Genomic DNA, 17,814 nt, shown 5'->3' with positions numbered 1-17,814 from the left:
TCCTGATCTTGACAATTCCATTTTCACAGGAAACAAAGTGAATAATAATGATCATTTGTTCTGTTTTACTGTTTTGTTATGTTTTTCTCCAGGTGAATGGGGAAATATTTGTTCAATATTTCCCCATTCACCTGGATCTTCTAAATTTACAGAGACTAAGAATGTGTTAGTTTCGTGGTCAACTAGAACTAAATCTTCTCCTATCTGTTTTTCACTTAAATCATGCGTTTTGTTATCTTGCTCAATAGTTGCAATAGTACTTTCATGCAAACTGGATGATATGCACGGTTCTTCAACTCTGATTTCTGTGTATCGAGTTGGTTACAATCTGCATCAGAATATTTTAATATTTTAACAAATTTATTAAGAGCCCCCAGTTTGTTTCTTAAGAACTGCTTCTTTCGCAGCATGATGGCACTTACGATTTTGTGCACCGGATAACTTTTTTTAATTTTTGATTCCATTTCTATTTTATACCCACAAGAAATTATTACACAACACTACACAGAGATGAAATAATAGTCCACACTGCACTGCTGTCAGTAGCCTACTGAGATGCGTACCGTATGACTGGCTAACTAGCAACAAATGTTTTGTATGAAAATTGGTTTCTGCATATAAAAACCGTTCACCATTTCAATTTAGATAGACTGCAGTACACACAACATTCTGCAGGCAAGTTTAGCTCTTGCTGCAAAATTGTAAACAGCCAGCTGAAAAAAAAGGCAGCAATATGCAATTTTTTTAAATTTTTATTCAGTGTATCTGGCCTTATTTATTTTAATATTGATCCTTCTAAGAATTTTTTGTTTTTATGATAAAAATTTTGTTTCTTAAAAATTAAATTATGAACCGTGCCCCGGCGGTGGCGCCCCATTCATGGCAGCACCCGCATGCTTGCTTCCGCAGGCCCTGTATATCCCAACGGGGCAAGGACAACCTTGTCGACTTAAATGCCACCAAAACTCAGTATATAGAAGGAAATATAAGCAGATAGAAGGAAAACAGCCTTGAGTCTACCATTTCCCCCTACTCTAGCCAATTATTTTATGGAACATTTTGAACAACAAATTCACAACATTTTTTCACTTAAGCCATCCATTTGGTAGAGATATGTAGATGATGTTTATGCTGAATGGAACTATTCCTTGTCCAGTTTCCATGAATCTCTTGAGAAAATTAATTCAGTAAACCCAAGAATTAAATTTAACACTTACAAGAGAAGATAACAACTGTCTTCATTTTCTGGATGTTCTCATTCTGAATCAACTTAATGGTAATCTACAGTTAAATGTATACAGAAAATCAACTCATACAGCATCCAGGTGGTGACATTGAAAAAATGAAGGAACCATTAGTTTATACAGGAATTGTGATGAATGAAGTGGAGGTGAGTAGTCTATTACAGAACCTTAATGTGAATACATCTGTGGGATTGGATGGTATACCGTCACGGGTCTTGCATGAAGCGGCTAAAGAATTATCAGTGCCCTTGACCATGTTGTTTAATCTGAGTCTCGGGTCTGGTTTAGTCCCGAAGGTGTGGAAAGAGAGGAAAATAGTTCCACTGCATAAAGGAGGATCCAAGACTACGGTTGCAAATTACCGACCGATCAGCATATCAGAAGTCGTTGTCAAGGTCTTGGAGAAAGTAGTCAAGGGAAAAATACAGGAATGGATTGATGAAAATGAGATACTGTGCAGGGGACAGCATGGCTTTGTGAAGGGTAGATCATGCCTCAGTAACTTGCTCAAGTTTTATAACAAGGTGACGGCTGAACTGGATAAGGGTAATGGGTTTACAGTGATACTGCTGGACCTGGCAAAGGCATTTGACAGGATACCACATGGAATTTTAATCCATAAATTACAACATATGGGAATGGATATAGGGTTGGTGAGATGGATAGGTGGGTGGTTGATGGAGAGATATCAAAGAGTAGTTTATTCAGGAGTAGAGTCCAAAAGATGGCCTGCAACTAGTGGTGTGCCGCAGGGTTCTGTTCTTGGACCACTGCTGTTTAATTTGTTCATTAACGATATAGGGAAGGATCTAAGAGGAACAGTTCATTTGTTCGCTGATGATGCAAAGTTGGGTAGGCAATACTGAATGCAGAAGATGTCAAAATCTTGCAGGATGACTTGGATAGATTGGAGTTCTGGGCTAAGGAGAATTGATGTCAATTTAATGTGCCAAAATGTAAGGTTATGCATTTTGGGGGTGAAAAGATTAGCAGCAGTATACCACATTGGTGGAACTGTACTCCAGGAGATTGATGAGGCCAGGGACTTGGAAGTGTTGATGAATAGGGAGATGAAGTTTAGGGGGCACATTGCAAAAGTAGCTAAATCAGCTCATCAACTCACTTGATTGTTGAAAAATACCTTGATGAGCAGAGACAAGCAAGTTATTGTACCTCTGTACTGAGCCTTGATAAGACCTCATCTCGACTACTGTGCCCAAATTTGGTCACCTAGGTTCCATCTTGATGGGGAGGAGGTGGAGAGGATCCAAAGGCGAGTGACTAAGATGATAGCGGATCTATAGAATGAAGTTTATGAGAACAGGTTGAAGATTTGTGGGTTGCAGAAATTAGTTGATAGGCGGAAAAGGGAAGATATGATTGAGACATTCAAATTGCTAAAGGGTTTCTATAGGATTAATTCAGAGGATATTTTTGAAATCAGGACTGGTGGTGGGAGAACTAGGGGACACCTATGGAAGCTGGGCAAGAGTGTGGTTAGCAGGGGTGTTAGAGCTGGGTTCTTTACTTTTAGAATGGTAAATGAGTGAAATAAGCTGCAGAGTCTGTTGTGGGTGCTATGACGGTGAGTGAGTTCAAGGCAAGATATGATAGATACTGTGAGAATGTCATATAGTTGTGTGGACATGATGTTTAGGGCCTCCCTCGATGAGTCTAAGGACTCCCTGGAGTCGCCCTTAATAATAATAATATCATTCCCCCCAGTCAGAACTATGGTGTGGTTAAATCGATTCAGTAGAAAATTAATTCACTAAACCCAAGAATTAAATTTAACACTTAAAAGAGAAAATAACAACTGTCTTCCTTTTCTGAATGTTCTCATTCTGAATCAACTTAATGGCAATCTACAGTTAAATATATACAGAAAACCAACTCATACAGGCAAACACATTAATGCTGCTACATATCATCACCCCTGTCAGAAATATGGTGTGGTTAAATCTATGGTTCAGATTTATGGTGAGGTTAAATCTACCTTCATCTCTAATGGTTATTATGCAAAAACAATTGATAAAATAATTAATAATTATGGACTTCATCTTACTTATGCTCGAGAAAAAAGTTTCTAGAATTTCTGTTTCATATGTTAAAGGACTATGAGAGAAAATTTCAAGACTTCTTCGCCAGATTGACCTACAAGTCTCTTTCCATCCAGTTCATAAACTAAATACCTTCCCTCATCTCTCCAAAGGAAAATATCATCCTCTCTCTTATCCTGGAGTTTACAGAATCCCTTGTTCTTGGGGCCTGTATTATTATTATTATTATTATCCCAAGACCCCATGGAGTCAAAGATTCATCTAGGAGGTCCTTTTGTCATACACATGGGTCATCATACTATGCCTTAAACATACTCAATTCTCTGCAGACACTGTCAGGCAAAGCATTCCAATCATTCACAACTCTGCATGCAAAAAAACCTTCTTTCACTCCTCTGCTCACACCCTCCTTATACAGCTTCCAGGGATGACCTCTGGTTCTCTCCCTGATCTCCCACTGTTTTCTGTAAAACCTCTCCAACATTGATCCCACAACAACTGCTTACTATAAACATGTAGGTCTCTATCATATTACCCCTCTTCCTCCTGTCCATCAGACTGTAAATTGCATCTTCTCAACCATTCCTCATATTCGACTTTCCAAAGATCAGAAACTACCTTAGTAAGTTGCCTCTGGACCCCCTTTCCAACATCTCTTTGTCCTTTTGAAAACCAGGTAACCAAATCTCTGTACAGTAGTCCATGTGTGACCTAATCAAAGCTATATACGCTATATACAATGGAACAACAATCTCCTTACTTCTACAAGTCACTGTCCCCCCCCCACATCCTTCCCAGAAGTCTTTGTGTGGTCCTTGTAATTTTGGCAATGTGTCCCCTAAATTTCAAATCCTTATCCACTATAACCTCAGGATCTCTTATTTCCTCCACCTCCAACAATATATCCCCACCAAGCATAAATTCTGCATCCCATCTTTGTTTCCCAAATTTTAAAACCTTACATTTTGCAATATTGAACTCACCTCCCCATTCCCATTCACTCAATTTATTCAAGTCTTCCTGTAAGGCCACAACATCTTCTCTACTCTTATTAGTTAATCCCAACTTTGCATCATCTGCAAACAACTGAATATCCCCATCCAAATCTTTGCCAACATCATTAACATACAAGTTAAAAAACTACAGCCCGAAAATGGCACACCACTAGTAACTTTCCTCTTCCAGGATACTGTTCCCCCATACACAACTTTCCGATTAATATCAGATAGCCAGTCTCTGATCCGATGCTAATCTAATATCCAACCCCATCTGCTCTAGTTTAACTATCAACTGATCAGGTGGTAATCTATCAAAAGCCTTTCCAAAATCTAAGTACACTACTGTGTATCTCTCTCCTTTGTCCAAGAAAGCCATCATCTTATTATAACAAGGTGATGTAGATTACTAAAACATGACCTCCCTTTAACAAATCCATGCTGTCCATCAAAGATAATACCTTTGTTGTCAATCCAATTCTGTATCCTAGTTCTCACCAGCTTCTGCAACACTTTAACCATGACACCTGACACACAAATAAGCCTATAATTTCATGCTTGAGTTCTATCACCTCCCTTAAGAAGCAGCACAATCTTGACCTCATCTGGAACTCGACCCAGTGCAAGACTCATATTAAAAACAATATGTCAAGGCAGATCTCAACTCCTTGACACATTCTTCTTCTTGAGAGGCTTATACGCTGGTTATACATGATAACTAATAATTAAGGAATTGACAGCGTACACTAGAAATATAAATTAAATAAACTTTAATATATACTTTCCGATATTTCGGCAAACATCACGTTGCCATCTTCTTGGGAACTTATTACAAAGACAAGTGCACACAAGTACTACATAACAGCAAATGAGAACAGAAGCTAGGAAGTTAACGTTTTCCTAAAGTCCTGATGGTGCCCCCCTGGCGGGCTATATTGGTAGTTCTTAGCCTTTGGGCTGAAGTTCTGCTGATAAATGTTTCCCAAATTTGGGGCAGTCTCATGCATCCAAATTTGTTGAGGTTTGGCATGTTCCTAAGGGCTGAGGCTGATTCCATGAATAGTCTTTCATAGTTGAACTTGCTGCGGTGTAGGGAATGGTGATGGATCTAGAGTAATCTTTTTTGTGAAGGGGAGGAGGGTGGTGGGTTGTGGATTAAGTATTAATGGATGTTAAGTATTAACAATAATACTTAAGGTTACCTGGGTTATGTATTTTTGGATTCTTTTGGGGGGGTAGCCATTGGCTAAGAAAGTGTCACAAATGTGATTTAGTTCAGTAGTTAGGGCTTGCTCATTAGAACAGATTATTTTTGCCCTGTTGAATAGTGTCTTAATAACTCCATATTGTTGTGAGGGGGGGGAGTGATGGGATTGTTGGTGAATGTATCTACCTGTATGGGTGGGTTTTCTATAAACTGAGAAAACCAAGGTTCCATCAGGTTGGCGGGTGACTAGTGTGTCTAGGAAGGGGAGGTTATTGTTTGCCTCTTTTTCCAGGGTGAACTTGATTCTAGGGTGTTGGTTGTTTAAGTGTGTTAGGAAGGAGAGGAGTGAATCTGGACCATGTGGCCAAATAGCGAACACATCATCAACGTAGCAAAGCCATACGGTAGGTTTTTGTGGGGCTGAGTTTAACGCTTTCTCTTCAAAAGTCTCCATAAAGAAGTTAGCCAAGGGTGGGGAATGTGGTGAACCCATGGCTGTCCCCTCTATTTGTTTGTAGAATTTTTCCTGCCAAACGAAATAGCGTGAGTTCATTGTAAACTGAAATAGGGCTGAGATATCGGGAGGAAGTTTAGCTTGGATTAGCTCTAAGGTTTCTTTGAGGGAGAGATTCGTGAATAAGGAGGAGACGTCAAAACTGACCATTATGTCATTATGTTGGAGTGTGAGGTTTTCTATACTGGTATAATGATCCAAATTGAACGCGGGATTCGCCACCTCCCAAACCACATCGTCAACGATATCAGATTGGATGTAGCCTGTGGTCTCACAAAAGCAAAACCTCCGAAATCCAACTTATCCATTAGTGAATACAAGTCACTACAAGAATTGAAAAGAAACAAAGAAATAGTGATCACCAAAGCAGATAAGGGGAACGCCACTGTGGTACTCAATCTTAATGACTACACAGGTAAGCTCAAGGCCTTACTATTAGATCGATTCATTTACCTCCCTATTGAATATAATCCCACCAACTCTCAAATTAGAAAACTCCATAGGCTCCTTAAGAAGGTTACTTCTTGGCCTGTGGAGATTACCAACAGACTGAAATCCTATAACTCTAGACCCCCCCCCCCACATATATGGGCTCCAAAAAATACATAAAGATAATGTGCCATTACGTCCCATAGTGGATGGCATTGATTCCCCCACTTACAAACTAGCCAAGCATTTAGCCAAAGCGCTCTCACACTATACTGGCAACACACCATCACACATAAAAAACTCAGCCCACTTCAAAGCCAGTATAGAAAACCTTACACTCCAACATAATGACATAATGGTCAGTTTTGACGTCTCCTCCTTATTCACGAATGTCTCCCTCAAAGAAACCTTAGAGCTAATCCAAGCTAAACTTCCTCCCGATATCTCAGCCCTATTTCAGTTTACAATGAACTCACGCTATTTCGTTTGGCAGGAAAAATTCTACAAACAAATAGAGGGGACAGTCATGGGTTCACCACTTTCCCCACCCTTGGCTAATTTCTTTATGGAGACTTTTGAAGAGAAAACCTTAAACTCAGCCCCACAAAAACCTACCGTATGGCTTTGCTACGTTGATGATGTGTTCGCTATTTGGCCACATGGTCCAGATTCACTCCTCTCCTTCCTAACACACTTAAACAACCAACACCCTAGAATCAAGTTCACCCTGGAAAAAGAGGCAAACAATAACCTCCCCTTCCTAGACACACTAGTCACCCGCCAACCTGATGGAACCTTGGTTTTCTCAGTTTATAGAAAACCCACCCATACAGGTAGATACATTCACCAACAATCCCATCACTCCCCCCCCTCACAACAATATGGAGTTATTAAGACACTATTCAACAGGGCAAAAATAATCTGTTCTAATGAGCAAGCCCTAACTACTGAACTAAATCACATTCATGACACTTTCTTAGCCAATGGCTACTTCCCCCAAAAGAATCCAAAAATTCTTAACCCAGTTATCCACAACCCACCACCCCCCTCCCCTTCACAAAAAAGATTACTCTAGATCCATCACCATTCCCTACATCTGAGACACCTCGGAAAAAATCAACAAAATCTTAAAAAAACATGACTTGACCACCTGTTACAGACCACATAGAAAATTGGCATCCCTTATCCGCTCCACTAAAGACCAACCACTTCCCCTAGACCTACCTGGTGTATACCAGGTCCCTTGCAGCTGTAAACTGTCCTACTTTGGCCAAACAGGCAGGACAGCAAATATCAGAATCTCAGAACACAAGGATTACATCTGATTCCACAAGTACAGCCACTCTGGGCTTGCAGACCACGCTCTGGATGCTCTCCACAGAATAAGATGGAAGAAAGCCACAGTAATACACCGCAGCAAGTTCAACTATGAAGGACTATTCATGGAATCAGCCTCAGCCCTTAGGAACATGCCAAACCTCAACAAATTTGGATGCATGAGACTGCCCCAAATTTGGGAAACATTTATCAGAAGAACTTCAGCCCAAAGGCCAAGAACTACCAATATAGCCTGCCAAGGGGCACCATCAGGACTTTAGGAAAATGTTAACTTCCTAGCTTCTGTTCTCATTTGCTGTTATGTAGTACTTGTGTGCACTTGTCTTTGTAATAAGTTCCCAAGAAGATGGCAACATGACATTTGCCAAAATATCGGAAAGTATATATTAAAGTTTATTTAATTTATATTTCTAGTGTACGCTGTCAATTCCTTAATTATTAGTTATCTTGACACATTCCTTCAGAATACGTGGTGATATACAATCAAGTGCCACAGCCTTATTAACATGAAGTTTGCTCAATTCCCCATACACCTCTTGGTCACTTACAGTCAGTCTCTCCTCCCCATCATCAACTGCTCTCAATCTCTCCATGCTGTCACATTCACAAGAATGAAAGACCTTTATGAATTGCTTATGAAATATCTCCACTATATCTTCTGCAGCAGTTGTCCTTATACCATTTTCTCCAATCAATGTCATCCTTCCATAATCATTCTTTTTTTTTTTTTTTTTTTGCTGGCTACATATCAAAAGAACTCCCTGGGATTTTTTTGGCTTCATTAGTTAACTGCTGCTCATATTTCACTTTTGCTACACTTACCAACCAAGTCGCCCTCCTTGCCTGGTCTTTGTAATCCTCGTGGAATTGGTTATTACCACTTCTCTTATGCTTCCTCCATACTGCCTTTTTTTCTCTGCATCATATGCTTAATGTCCTCATTCTTCCATTTTACATCTACCTTATTTAACCTTCTGACCCCCTGGAATACATTTAGCCATTGCTTCTACTAGATAGTTCTTGAATATCCCCCAAGCTTCATTGATCTCTTTTCCAACTAAAGGCTCATTCCATGCTACACCTGCAAGCTGTCTCCTGAGTTCCTCATAATCACCAGTCTTGTAGTTCTACATATAATCTTTTCTCACAGAGGTCCTCACACTGCTGGCAACCACCCACTTTATGGTTGCTCTCACCAACTGGAGGGTGGTTTGACATCTCATTTATAATTGCATCTTCTGATGATGTGATCAAATCTAAGACCCTCAATCCTAGTGTGCCATCTGTTACATACTGTCTGAGGTAGTTGTCCCTCAAAAGCTCTGTTAATTATCGTGAAATATTTGGAAATATATAATAATTTTCATTTAAGTGTTTGTATCCATGCATATCATGAGAGAGAGAAAGCATATATTGATTTATAAACAACTAACCTGTATGTAATTCATCATTCCATATGGGCAAGTATGATTAATACAGTCCTTAAATGTTCCATTGGCCAAATCAGCAATATTTCCAGTAGCATCTCGAACTAAGGTAAATCCTAACCATATGATTATTACTACATATGTAACAGATGATACAAGAATAGACAAGAAGGTTCCTTTTGGAATAGCACTTGAAGGATCCTATAAAAAATAATTAGCAAAACAGACTATTAAATATATTCATTTATAGTACTAGAGTGAAAATATATTGCTAAGACTAAATTTTTAATCAGTGGCAAAGAAAGAACATATTATAATATATAATATTCTCTAAGCTATGCACATACATATTATCTTTATTAATCTGGCATTTCCATGGAATCTGATACGTAATCATTAGAGATCCAGACAAACCATTATTCACTCAATGGCTGTTATATGTCTTCTTAAACTCATTCACTAACAAAGCTCACAAAAACCACCTCTGTGATCATTACACTTGTTCATTCAACCATTCTGCAAGCCATTCAACCATTCTGGAATTTCCACATGTTTTGCTACCTCCCATGTGAAGACCATGTGATCACTTTCCCCAACTGGAGGCAGTGTAGCCACCTTAGTTATGGACGGGTCTTCTGATCATATAATCAGATACAATGCTCTCATAAACCTTTTCTTCATCATCTTTTTCATCATCCAGTTGGGAACCTAAGATTAAAACTTACTATGCTAATATGTATGCATATGACCGCATGCACATTGGGTTAACAAGCTCTTATAACTGTTTATACAATCCAGTTTAAAAGTTTTCAGATTTGAATTTTAGATCACTGATATTTCCATCATTTCTGCAACAAGTCTCATAATGTCTGTGACAAATTTAGGTTATTCAAAAAGTGAATACCTAAAAAAATCTATCAAATGGTGGTAATTCTGCAAAAACCTTATTAGCAAGTGAAAGGTATAGTGTGGTTTATAAAATGCTAAGCCATTATTAGGTGTGTTTCAGAATGTTCATAAATACCTACTAGATTCATTTCATCCATTCCACTGACTGTCATAAGCAATATCAGTGCTCTGGCTAGATAGAATTTAATAAAATATGGGGTTTCAAATTTACACTAAAATATTTTCAAGTTGTTCAATTTTGGTTTCAACCAGATCATTTTTGTAGGCAAAATAATTCAAACTGTATAACTGCATATTGGCTGGATGGAATTTAATGAGGTTTGATATTTAGGGTCTCTATTTAAATTTGCTACCACAAACAAATTACTGTGACTTGATAAATACCACATTATATTAAACTCCAACCAAAGTCGAGTTATTGCTACATATAAATTCAAAATATTCTGTCTCTACAGATCCAAATAAAACAAAAACTGAGATGGTTTGACAAATTTTTGCAAAAATTCCAATCCATCCACTCAGGCAGGGGTGCACAACTAGTGTCCAGTGCCTGTGTGCAAAACTTTATTTGGCACCCCTATTCCCCCTCCTCCAATAAAAAAATCATTTTATAAAAACGTTTTTTTAAGTATTTCCTCCTCTTTGGTGCCTTTACTATCCTGGTGCCTGCGTTGCATCGCACACATTGCACATATGGCCAGCACGCCCCTGCACTCAGGGTTTTCTTCTTCTTCTCCCATAGTCCTAAATGAACCGTTGGGTCATTCATGGCTGGTAGGTGATACTCTTTGCTAGCCTCCTCCAGTCGTCTCGGTTTCTTGTTCTCGATGTCAGTTGAGAAAGGGAGGAATTTGTCAACTATGAATAAATATTTTGTAGATGAAAAGACAAAGTAAATCTAATAAGTGCTGCTTATGTATTTTTTGTGCAGTTAATAATAATTATTTTCATTTTAAGCAAAGTACACTTACCTTTAAATCTCCTGATATGTTTGCCCCTGCTAAAATTCCTGTTACAGAAGGAAAGAAAACTGCAAATACTGAAAAAAACTGTTCATTTCTAAAGTCTGGAAGCAGGTTTTCCATGCCAACATCCCCTTAAAGAAAATATTCATAAACAGATACTTTTATAAATCCTAAATTTCTACTCTCTTATCTAAAAACAAATTAAAAAAACATTGCATTATTACTTCAAATTCAGGTCACCCTTATTTTATATTCCAGATATGAGGTGTATTGTTGTTGTTATTAGTATTTAAAGCATCCACAAAATACAAATCCATCTAGAATGACAACAATGTGAACCTTCCAAATTATCTAGTTCTTGAATACTAAAGGAAATGTAATGCCACTGGGGGAAAAAAGTGTATTTCAGGTTGGTTTAATGTTTTTAAGGATACAGTGACACATCTAGAAGAAAGACAATTTTAATAAAACACAGCATAGTTAATAATAATTAACTATGCTGTGTTTTTCCAGACTTTGTGCTAACAATGTGGCTTATATTTAACCTAGGAAACAGCTAAGGAACAAGACAGGTTTTGTGAAGTCAGAAGATAAAAATAATGCAAGGAACCAACATCAAATGAAACTGCAACTCGCCCCCCCCCCATGGGAGCAGAAACCAACCAACATAAGGAAAAAGTTCCTCCTATTAACCTATGAGCCAAGGAACAATGAATGGAACAGCCACAGTCATCAAAAACCATAAAATAAATTTCACAAAAACTAAGTGCTGGAGATGGGAGGAGGGGGGTGAAATGCTCAACAGCAGGTAAGCCATATACTATCACCAAAGTGAAGGACTGTCGTAAACCCACAAAGCAACTGAGACAATGCCTAAGGCTGGCAAAAACCCGAAACACTCTGTCTCACCCATAAAAACGCTGTTTTTCGTTTTTAATTATGCATATTTTTTTAATGTAATGGCAGTGAAGTAGTCAGAGTGAATGAAAAAGTCAAAGAGGAAGTCTAATGTGACTTGTTTTTTGACTACTTGTATTAGAAACTATAACTCATTTTTTAGGAATGTTAGTCAAGTGAGTAATATTTATTATCCGACTAGTTTCACCGATTTTTGCTATCGGCATTGTCAGGGATACAATTGGTAAGCAATATGAAGGTAACAGACCAGGTTTTAACTGACAGTTCTAATTCATACAAAATTAGTACTGTGCATGAGACAATATGCGTGTCGCAGGTACATGATTTATTGGTTGAGAGACATAATGTAATTGGCGTGAAAGTTCATTTCTTTAGTGTTTAGTGATCTAATTAAAGTTTTCCAAATCAGGTAGGATTAGATCTTGATTCTTATTTAGGTTTCCTGTTGAACGGGTGGCTATAGCAGCTTCCTTGGAGGTTCTGGAATGGTAGTTCTCTTCTATATAGGGCATATGACTCTTATCCCACTCAATAAGATGGTTGGTAGTGGCAAAGTTGGAAGAAAGGCCTGAAATATCTTGTCTGTTATTTCTAACATAGCCTATGTGCTCCTTCTGTCTCGTTTCGAAGCTTCTAGAGGTCTGACCAATGTAACTAACACCACAGGAACAAGATATATTGTATACTCCAGAGTACTTGTAGAATGGATGAGGGTCTTTCGGTGATCTTAAAAATTTCCGAATAGTGTTGACTGGCTTGAATGTTACTCTAATATTGTGTGGTTTTAGAAGGATAGCCAAGTTTTCGGAAATGGCGCTAACAAATGGAATAGTTACAGTGCTGATGTATTGGGTGTCATCACGTTGTCTTTATGGTATATCTAAAAAGAGAATCTTGTTGATGAGTCTTTTAGAATAACGATTTAAGGATGGCTCTCTGGATATTGTAGTTAATTCTTCTTGGTTTGTGGTATACTGTATAGCTCTTTTCTTAAGCATATGGATAATGCTAAATTTCTGGGATATATGATGTGATGAGTTGAAATGGAGGTAACGTCCAGTATTCGTAAGTTTTCTATACACAGACAGGGTGATACTGTTATTGGTTTGTTTCTTTATTAGGATGTCTAGGAATGGAAGTTTTCATCTTTTTCAATTTCTAATGTGAATTTGATAGTATGGTGGAAACAATTTGTTTTGTTGAGATATTCCGTTAGTTCTTCTTTCTTATGATTCCAAATGATAAAGATGTCATCTACGTATCTGTACCAAGTTGTAGGTTTTGGGGTAATTTGAGATAAGATTTTAACTTCTAGGTCTTCCATGAATACGTCAGCATGAGAAGGAGAGAGGGGGGGGGGGCTACCCATGGCTAATCCGGTAAGTTGTTTGTAGATGTTTTTTTGCCAAACAAAATAGTTCGAAGTTAAACAATGATTGAACAACTTAGTGATGTTTTTTGGGAACAAGTTGTTGATGACTTCCACAACTGGATGTTTGTAAACAGAAATGTGACATCAAGGCTAGCTAGTATATCATCTTCAGAGATAGGGATGTTTTTTAATTTCTCAATAAAATGTTGTGTTTTTGATATAAGTATCTGAGTTGTGAATGTGTTGTTGTAAAATTTTGGCTAGATATTTAGACAGTTGGTAAGTTGGAGAATAGATTCCATCAACTATTGGAAGTAATGGTATACCTTCTTAATGTGTTTTAGGGACGCCATACAATCTTGGAGTCAACGGGTGCATGGATTTTAGCTTTCTTATTAAATCTATAGGCCAGTTAGTCATTCCACGTAATAGTTTGTTGGTGTCATTATGGTTCTTTTGCGTAGGATCTGTACTGAGAACATCATAGACAGACGTGTCTGATAATAGACTGTTAATTTTCTCTTCATAATCTTTTATATTTAAGATAACAGTATTATTGCCTTGGTCTGCTTTAAGTATGATGATGTCTTTATTATTCTTTAATATGAGTAGTGTTCTTCTTTCCATTTGGTTAGAGTTGGTGTTAGGAGATCTTGACAGAGCAGAGAGGATTATGCTGCTTTTTAATCGTAGGTCATTAGCTATTGGATGTGGTAGCAAAGAGATGACTTTTTCTAAGTTGCAGATGAAATCTATTTTAGGAATAGCAGTAGGTTTTAAGGAGAAATTGAATCCTTTTTTGAGAATTGAGATCTCAGGTTTTGTTAAAATGTGATTAGATTGGTTCACTATAACTTGGTTATCTGGTAGAGACGGTTTAGAGTTAATGTGATTATCATATAGCAGGTTGAATTTTTCAATTTGCGTCTTTTTGCTGTAACTGAAGGTTTTAGCATAACTGTTGTAAATCATATTATCTAAAAGTTGCGATGTATCTTCGTCAAGGTTATTAGAGATGTCTGTGAACAAATCATAGCATTGAGAGTCTAGCTGGCTGAGCAAGGATCTCATATGGCTAATTCTTTCTCGGAGAAGGGCAAATGAAGTTTTGTGGTAAATAATATTAGTTTTTTTGTTTAAAAATGTTGTTGTTTGAGATGAAGAAATTTTGGGGATAACGTTATTGTAATAACAAAGCTAAAATCCATGCACCTGTTGACTCCAAGATTGTATGGCGTTCCTAAAATACATAAAGAAGGTACACCATTACATCCAATAGTTGATGGAATCTATTCTCCAACTTACCAACTGTCTAAATATTTAACCAAAATTTTACAACAATACATTCACAACTCAGATACTTATATCAAAAACTCACAACATTTTATTGAGAAATTAAAAAATATCCCTATCTCTGAAGATGATATATTAGCTAGTATATCATCTTCAGAGTTGATATACTAGCTAGTATATCAATATAAGTTGGAGAATAGAGTTCATCGACTATTGGACGTAATGGTGTACCTTCTTTATGTATTTTAGGAACGCCATACAATCTGTTATCTTCATATAGCTTACCAATTGTATCCCTGAAGATGCCAATAGCAAAAATCGGTGAAACTAGTCGGATAATAAATATTACTCACTTGACTAACATTCCTAAAAAATGAGTAATAGAGGAAGTCTAATGTTTCATTTAGGGAAAAATTAGTGAATAAATATTCTAAGCTGAATAAGAGATCACAGGGAAGTATTAATCTGAAGAAGGGTGACTCACTGTGACTCTGGGTTCGAGGCTTCTACAGAAGAGACCAGCTAGTTAGTAGATTTATTCTATTTTACTTTTCTTTTTTTTTCTTTCTTTCTTTTTTCTTTTTTTTTTTTTTAAATTTCTTCTCTTAACTTAGAATTTAAGATTGCGTTATGAACTTTAAATGGGCAAGACCCAGTGCAAATGCCTAGAGCTAAAGCAGGATTTGCACAATTCAGAAATTTTTATAACTTTTTGCAAATTAATTCTTTATGAATTCATTTCACTAACATACGGGTTAGTCAAATGGATTCAGGATTGGCTGACTGATAGGTATCAGAGAGTTGTGTATGGTGGGGCAATATCAAGGAAGCAGAAGGTTACAAATGGGGTTCCACAGGGCTCAGTATTGGGACCTCTATTGTTCAACCTTTATATCAATGATATTGTCAATGGACTGAAAGGGGACATTAAGTTGTTTGTGGATGATGTGAAGCTGGGAAGGGTTATTAGTAATAGTGTAGATGTGGCAGCCCTGCAAGAGGATTTCAATAAACTAGACAGATGGGCAAATGAATGGGGGTTTCAGTTTAATGCAGCAAAATGTAAGGTGCTGTATACTCTATTTGAAGAGTTATATTGGAGGAAGTAGGGGAGACAAGAGATCTGGGGTTGATGATTGATAGAAACCTGAAATTTAGGGGACATATTGCAAAGATGGTGAGGGTAACACAGAGGATTGCTGCAATTATGAGAAGGACACCGACCTGCAGAGATAAAAGGGTTATCATTCCGTTGTATAAGTCTCTCATCAGACCACACTTAGACTATTGTTCTCAGATTTGGTCCCCAGGATTTGAAGGAGATAAATTAACTGTGGAAAGGGTACAAAGACGGCTGACAAAGATGATTTCAGGACTGTACAATTTTGGTTATGAGGATTGGCTGAGGGAATGTGGATGCAGAGTTTGGTGAATAGAAGAAGGAGAGGTGATATGATCGAAACTTTTAAACTGTTGAGAGGCAGTTACAGGGTAGACATTGGAGAGTTCTCTCACTTGGTGGAACGGTGGGAAGGAATGATGACAAGGGGCCATCCCTGGAAGTTACAAAAGGAGGCTGTGCACAAGAGGATGAGGAGTGGTTTCTTTGTGTGGAGAGTGGTTGAACCTTGGAATACATTGCCTGAGAGAGTAGTTGGAGCAGAAACGGTCAATGGGTTCAAGGAGTGGTATGATAAACTTTGTGTTTCCTAAAAACGACCTCCCATGATGAGTCTTTTGACTCCATGGAGACCTGGATAATAATTTTTTTTGAATTGTGTGATGTTGTTTGTGAAAGCATGGTTGAATGAGTCTACTAGTTCCTCTTGGTTTGTGTCCTGACCGAAGCTTTTTGCAATAAAGTCTTGTGCTGAAGTTTTCTTTTTTCAGGTTACTAATTCGTTGAGTGTAGCCCATGTTTGCTTAATGTTGTCATTATATTCCATGAATTTTTGGAAGTAGCAGCGTCTTTTTGCCCTACGAATTTTTGTTGTTAGTTTATTTCTTGTGTTTTTGTATAAGGTTTGTAAATGTATGTTACTGGGTGACTTTTTAAGATTTTTTCATAGATTTTCTTTTATAGTAATAGTATTTAGTATGTCGTCATTTATCCATGGATTGTTGTCTGTTTGTCGCCTCGTTTGTGTAGGTTTTGTTGCTTTTTTGTATATTTCTGTGAACTTTATTTGAAAATTCTCATATAATAAGTTTTAAAAGAGGTAAACCGTGAGTAGACATAACGGTACACAATAAATAACGGAAAAAACTCACGTAGAAAGATTATTTATTAGTATAATTTTCGCCTGTGTGTCACAGGCATCCTCAGTACATTAACCTCAAAATTAAACACTAACTGACAATTCCAAAAAGCGCGACCTAAGTAGCTGGTGTAAGATAACTAAAAAGGTCAATAACTTTCCTAAAAAAAAAAAAAAAAAATTAATATAATAAAAAGTTAGGAAAGATTAGCTGATTTGTAAAGTACTATCTCCCATAAAGGGGGCAGACGTAAGCCGCCGGATCTGTTTAAGTTAGGAGAATGAGGTAGAGTTTCACATGTTTCTTTATAAAGGCGTTCCATGAGAAACTGACTTTTGTGAAGAACTCTTGTCTTTCTCCAATGAACTCTGTGTCTAGTGAAGATGGCATGTTCAGAAAGTCCAGACTTTTCAGGTTTAAAGTATTCAATATAAGATTGGTGTTCTTCTAGCCAAATAGAAGCAGATCTTCCCGTTTGTCCGAAATAAGATAATCAGGTGTCTACCAGATTCCGTGCTCTTGTGGATTATCTTATTTCGGACAAACGGGAAGATCTGCCTCTATTCGGCTAGAAGAACACCAATCTTATATTGAATACTTTAAACCTGAAAAGTCTGGACTTTCTGAACATGCCATCTTCACTAGACACAGAGTTCATTGGAGAAAGACAAGAGTTCTTCACAAAAGTCAGTTTCTCATGGAACGCCTTTATAAAGAAACATGTGAAACTCTACTTCATTCTCTTAACTTAAACAGATCCGACGGCTTACGTCTGTCCCCTTTATGGGAGATAGTACTTTACAAATCAGCTAATCTTTCTTAACTTTTTATTATATTAATTTTTTTTTTTTTTTTTTTTTTTTAGGAAAGTTATTGACCTTTTT

General features: G+C 37.4%; 1 protein-coding gene across 1 annotated transcript in view; it reads right to left on the bottom strand.

The window, feature by feature from the left end:
- The window catches only part of LOC150099699 (solute carrier family 12 member 2-like), a 497,862-nt gene that overhangs the window by 346,684 nt on the left and 133,364 nt on the right, over window positions 1-17,814 (bottom strand). Inside the window, exons 7-8 of the mRNA XM_090403480.1 lie at window positions 11,095-11,219; window positions 9,221-9,415 (exon numbers count right to left, since the gene is read on the bottom strand). Coding sequence (XP_090259606.1) covers window positions 9,221-9,415; window positions 11,095-11,219 — 320 coding nt within the window. The remainder of the gene's footprint in view (window positions 1-9,220; window positions 9,416-11,094; window positions 11,220-17,814) is intronic.

This window comes from Typopeltis vanoorti, chromosome 14 (genome assembly GCF_054136105.1).
Source record: "Typopeltis vanoorti isolate ZY-2024b chromosome 14, IOZ_Tvanoo_1.0, whole genome shotgun sequence".
Lineage (NCBI taxonomy): Eukaryota > Metazoa > Arthropoda > Arachnida > Uropygi > Thelyphonidae > Typopeltis > Typopeltis vanoorti.
The sequence above is the reverse complement of the archived record's forward strand: the minus strand, read 5'-3'. Positions and strand labels throughout refer to the sequence as shown.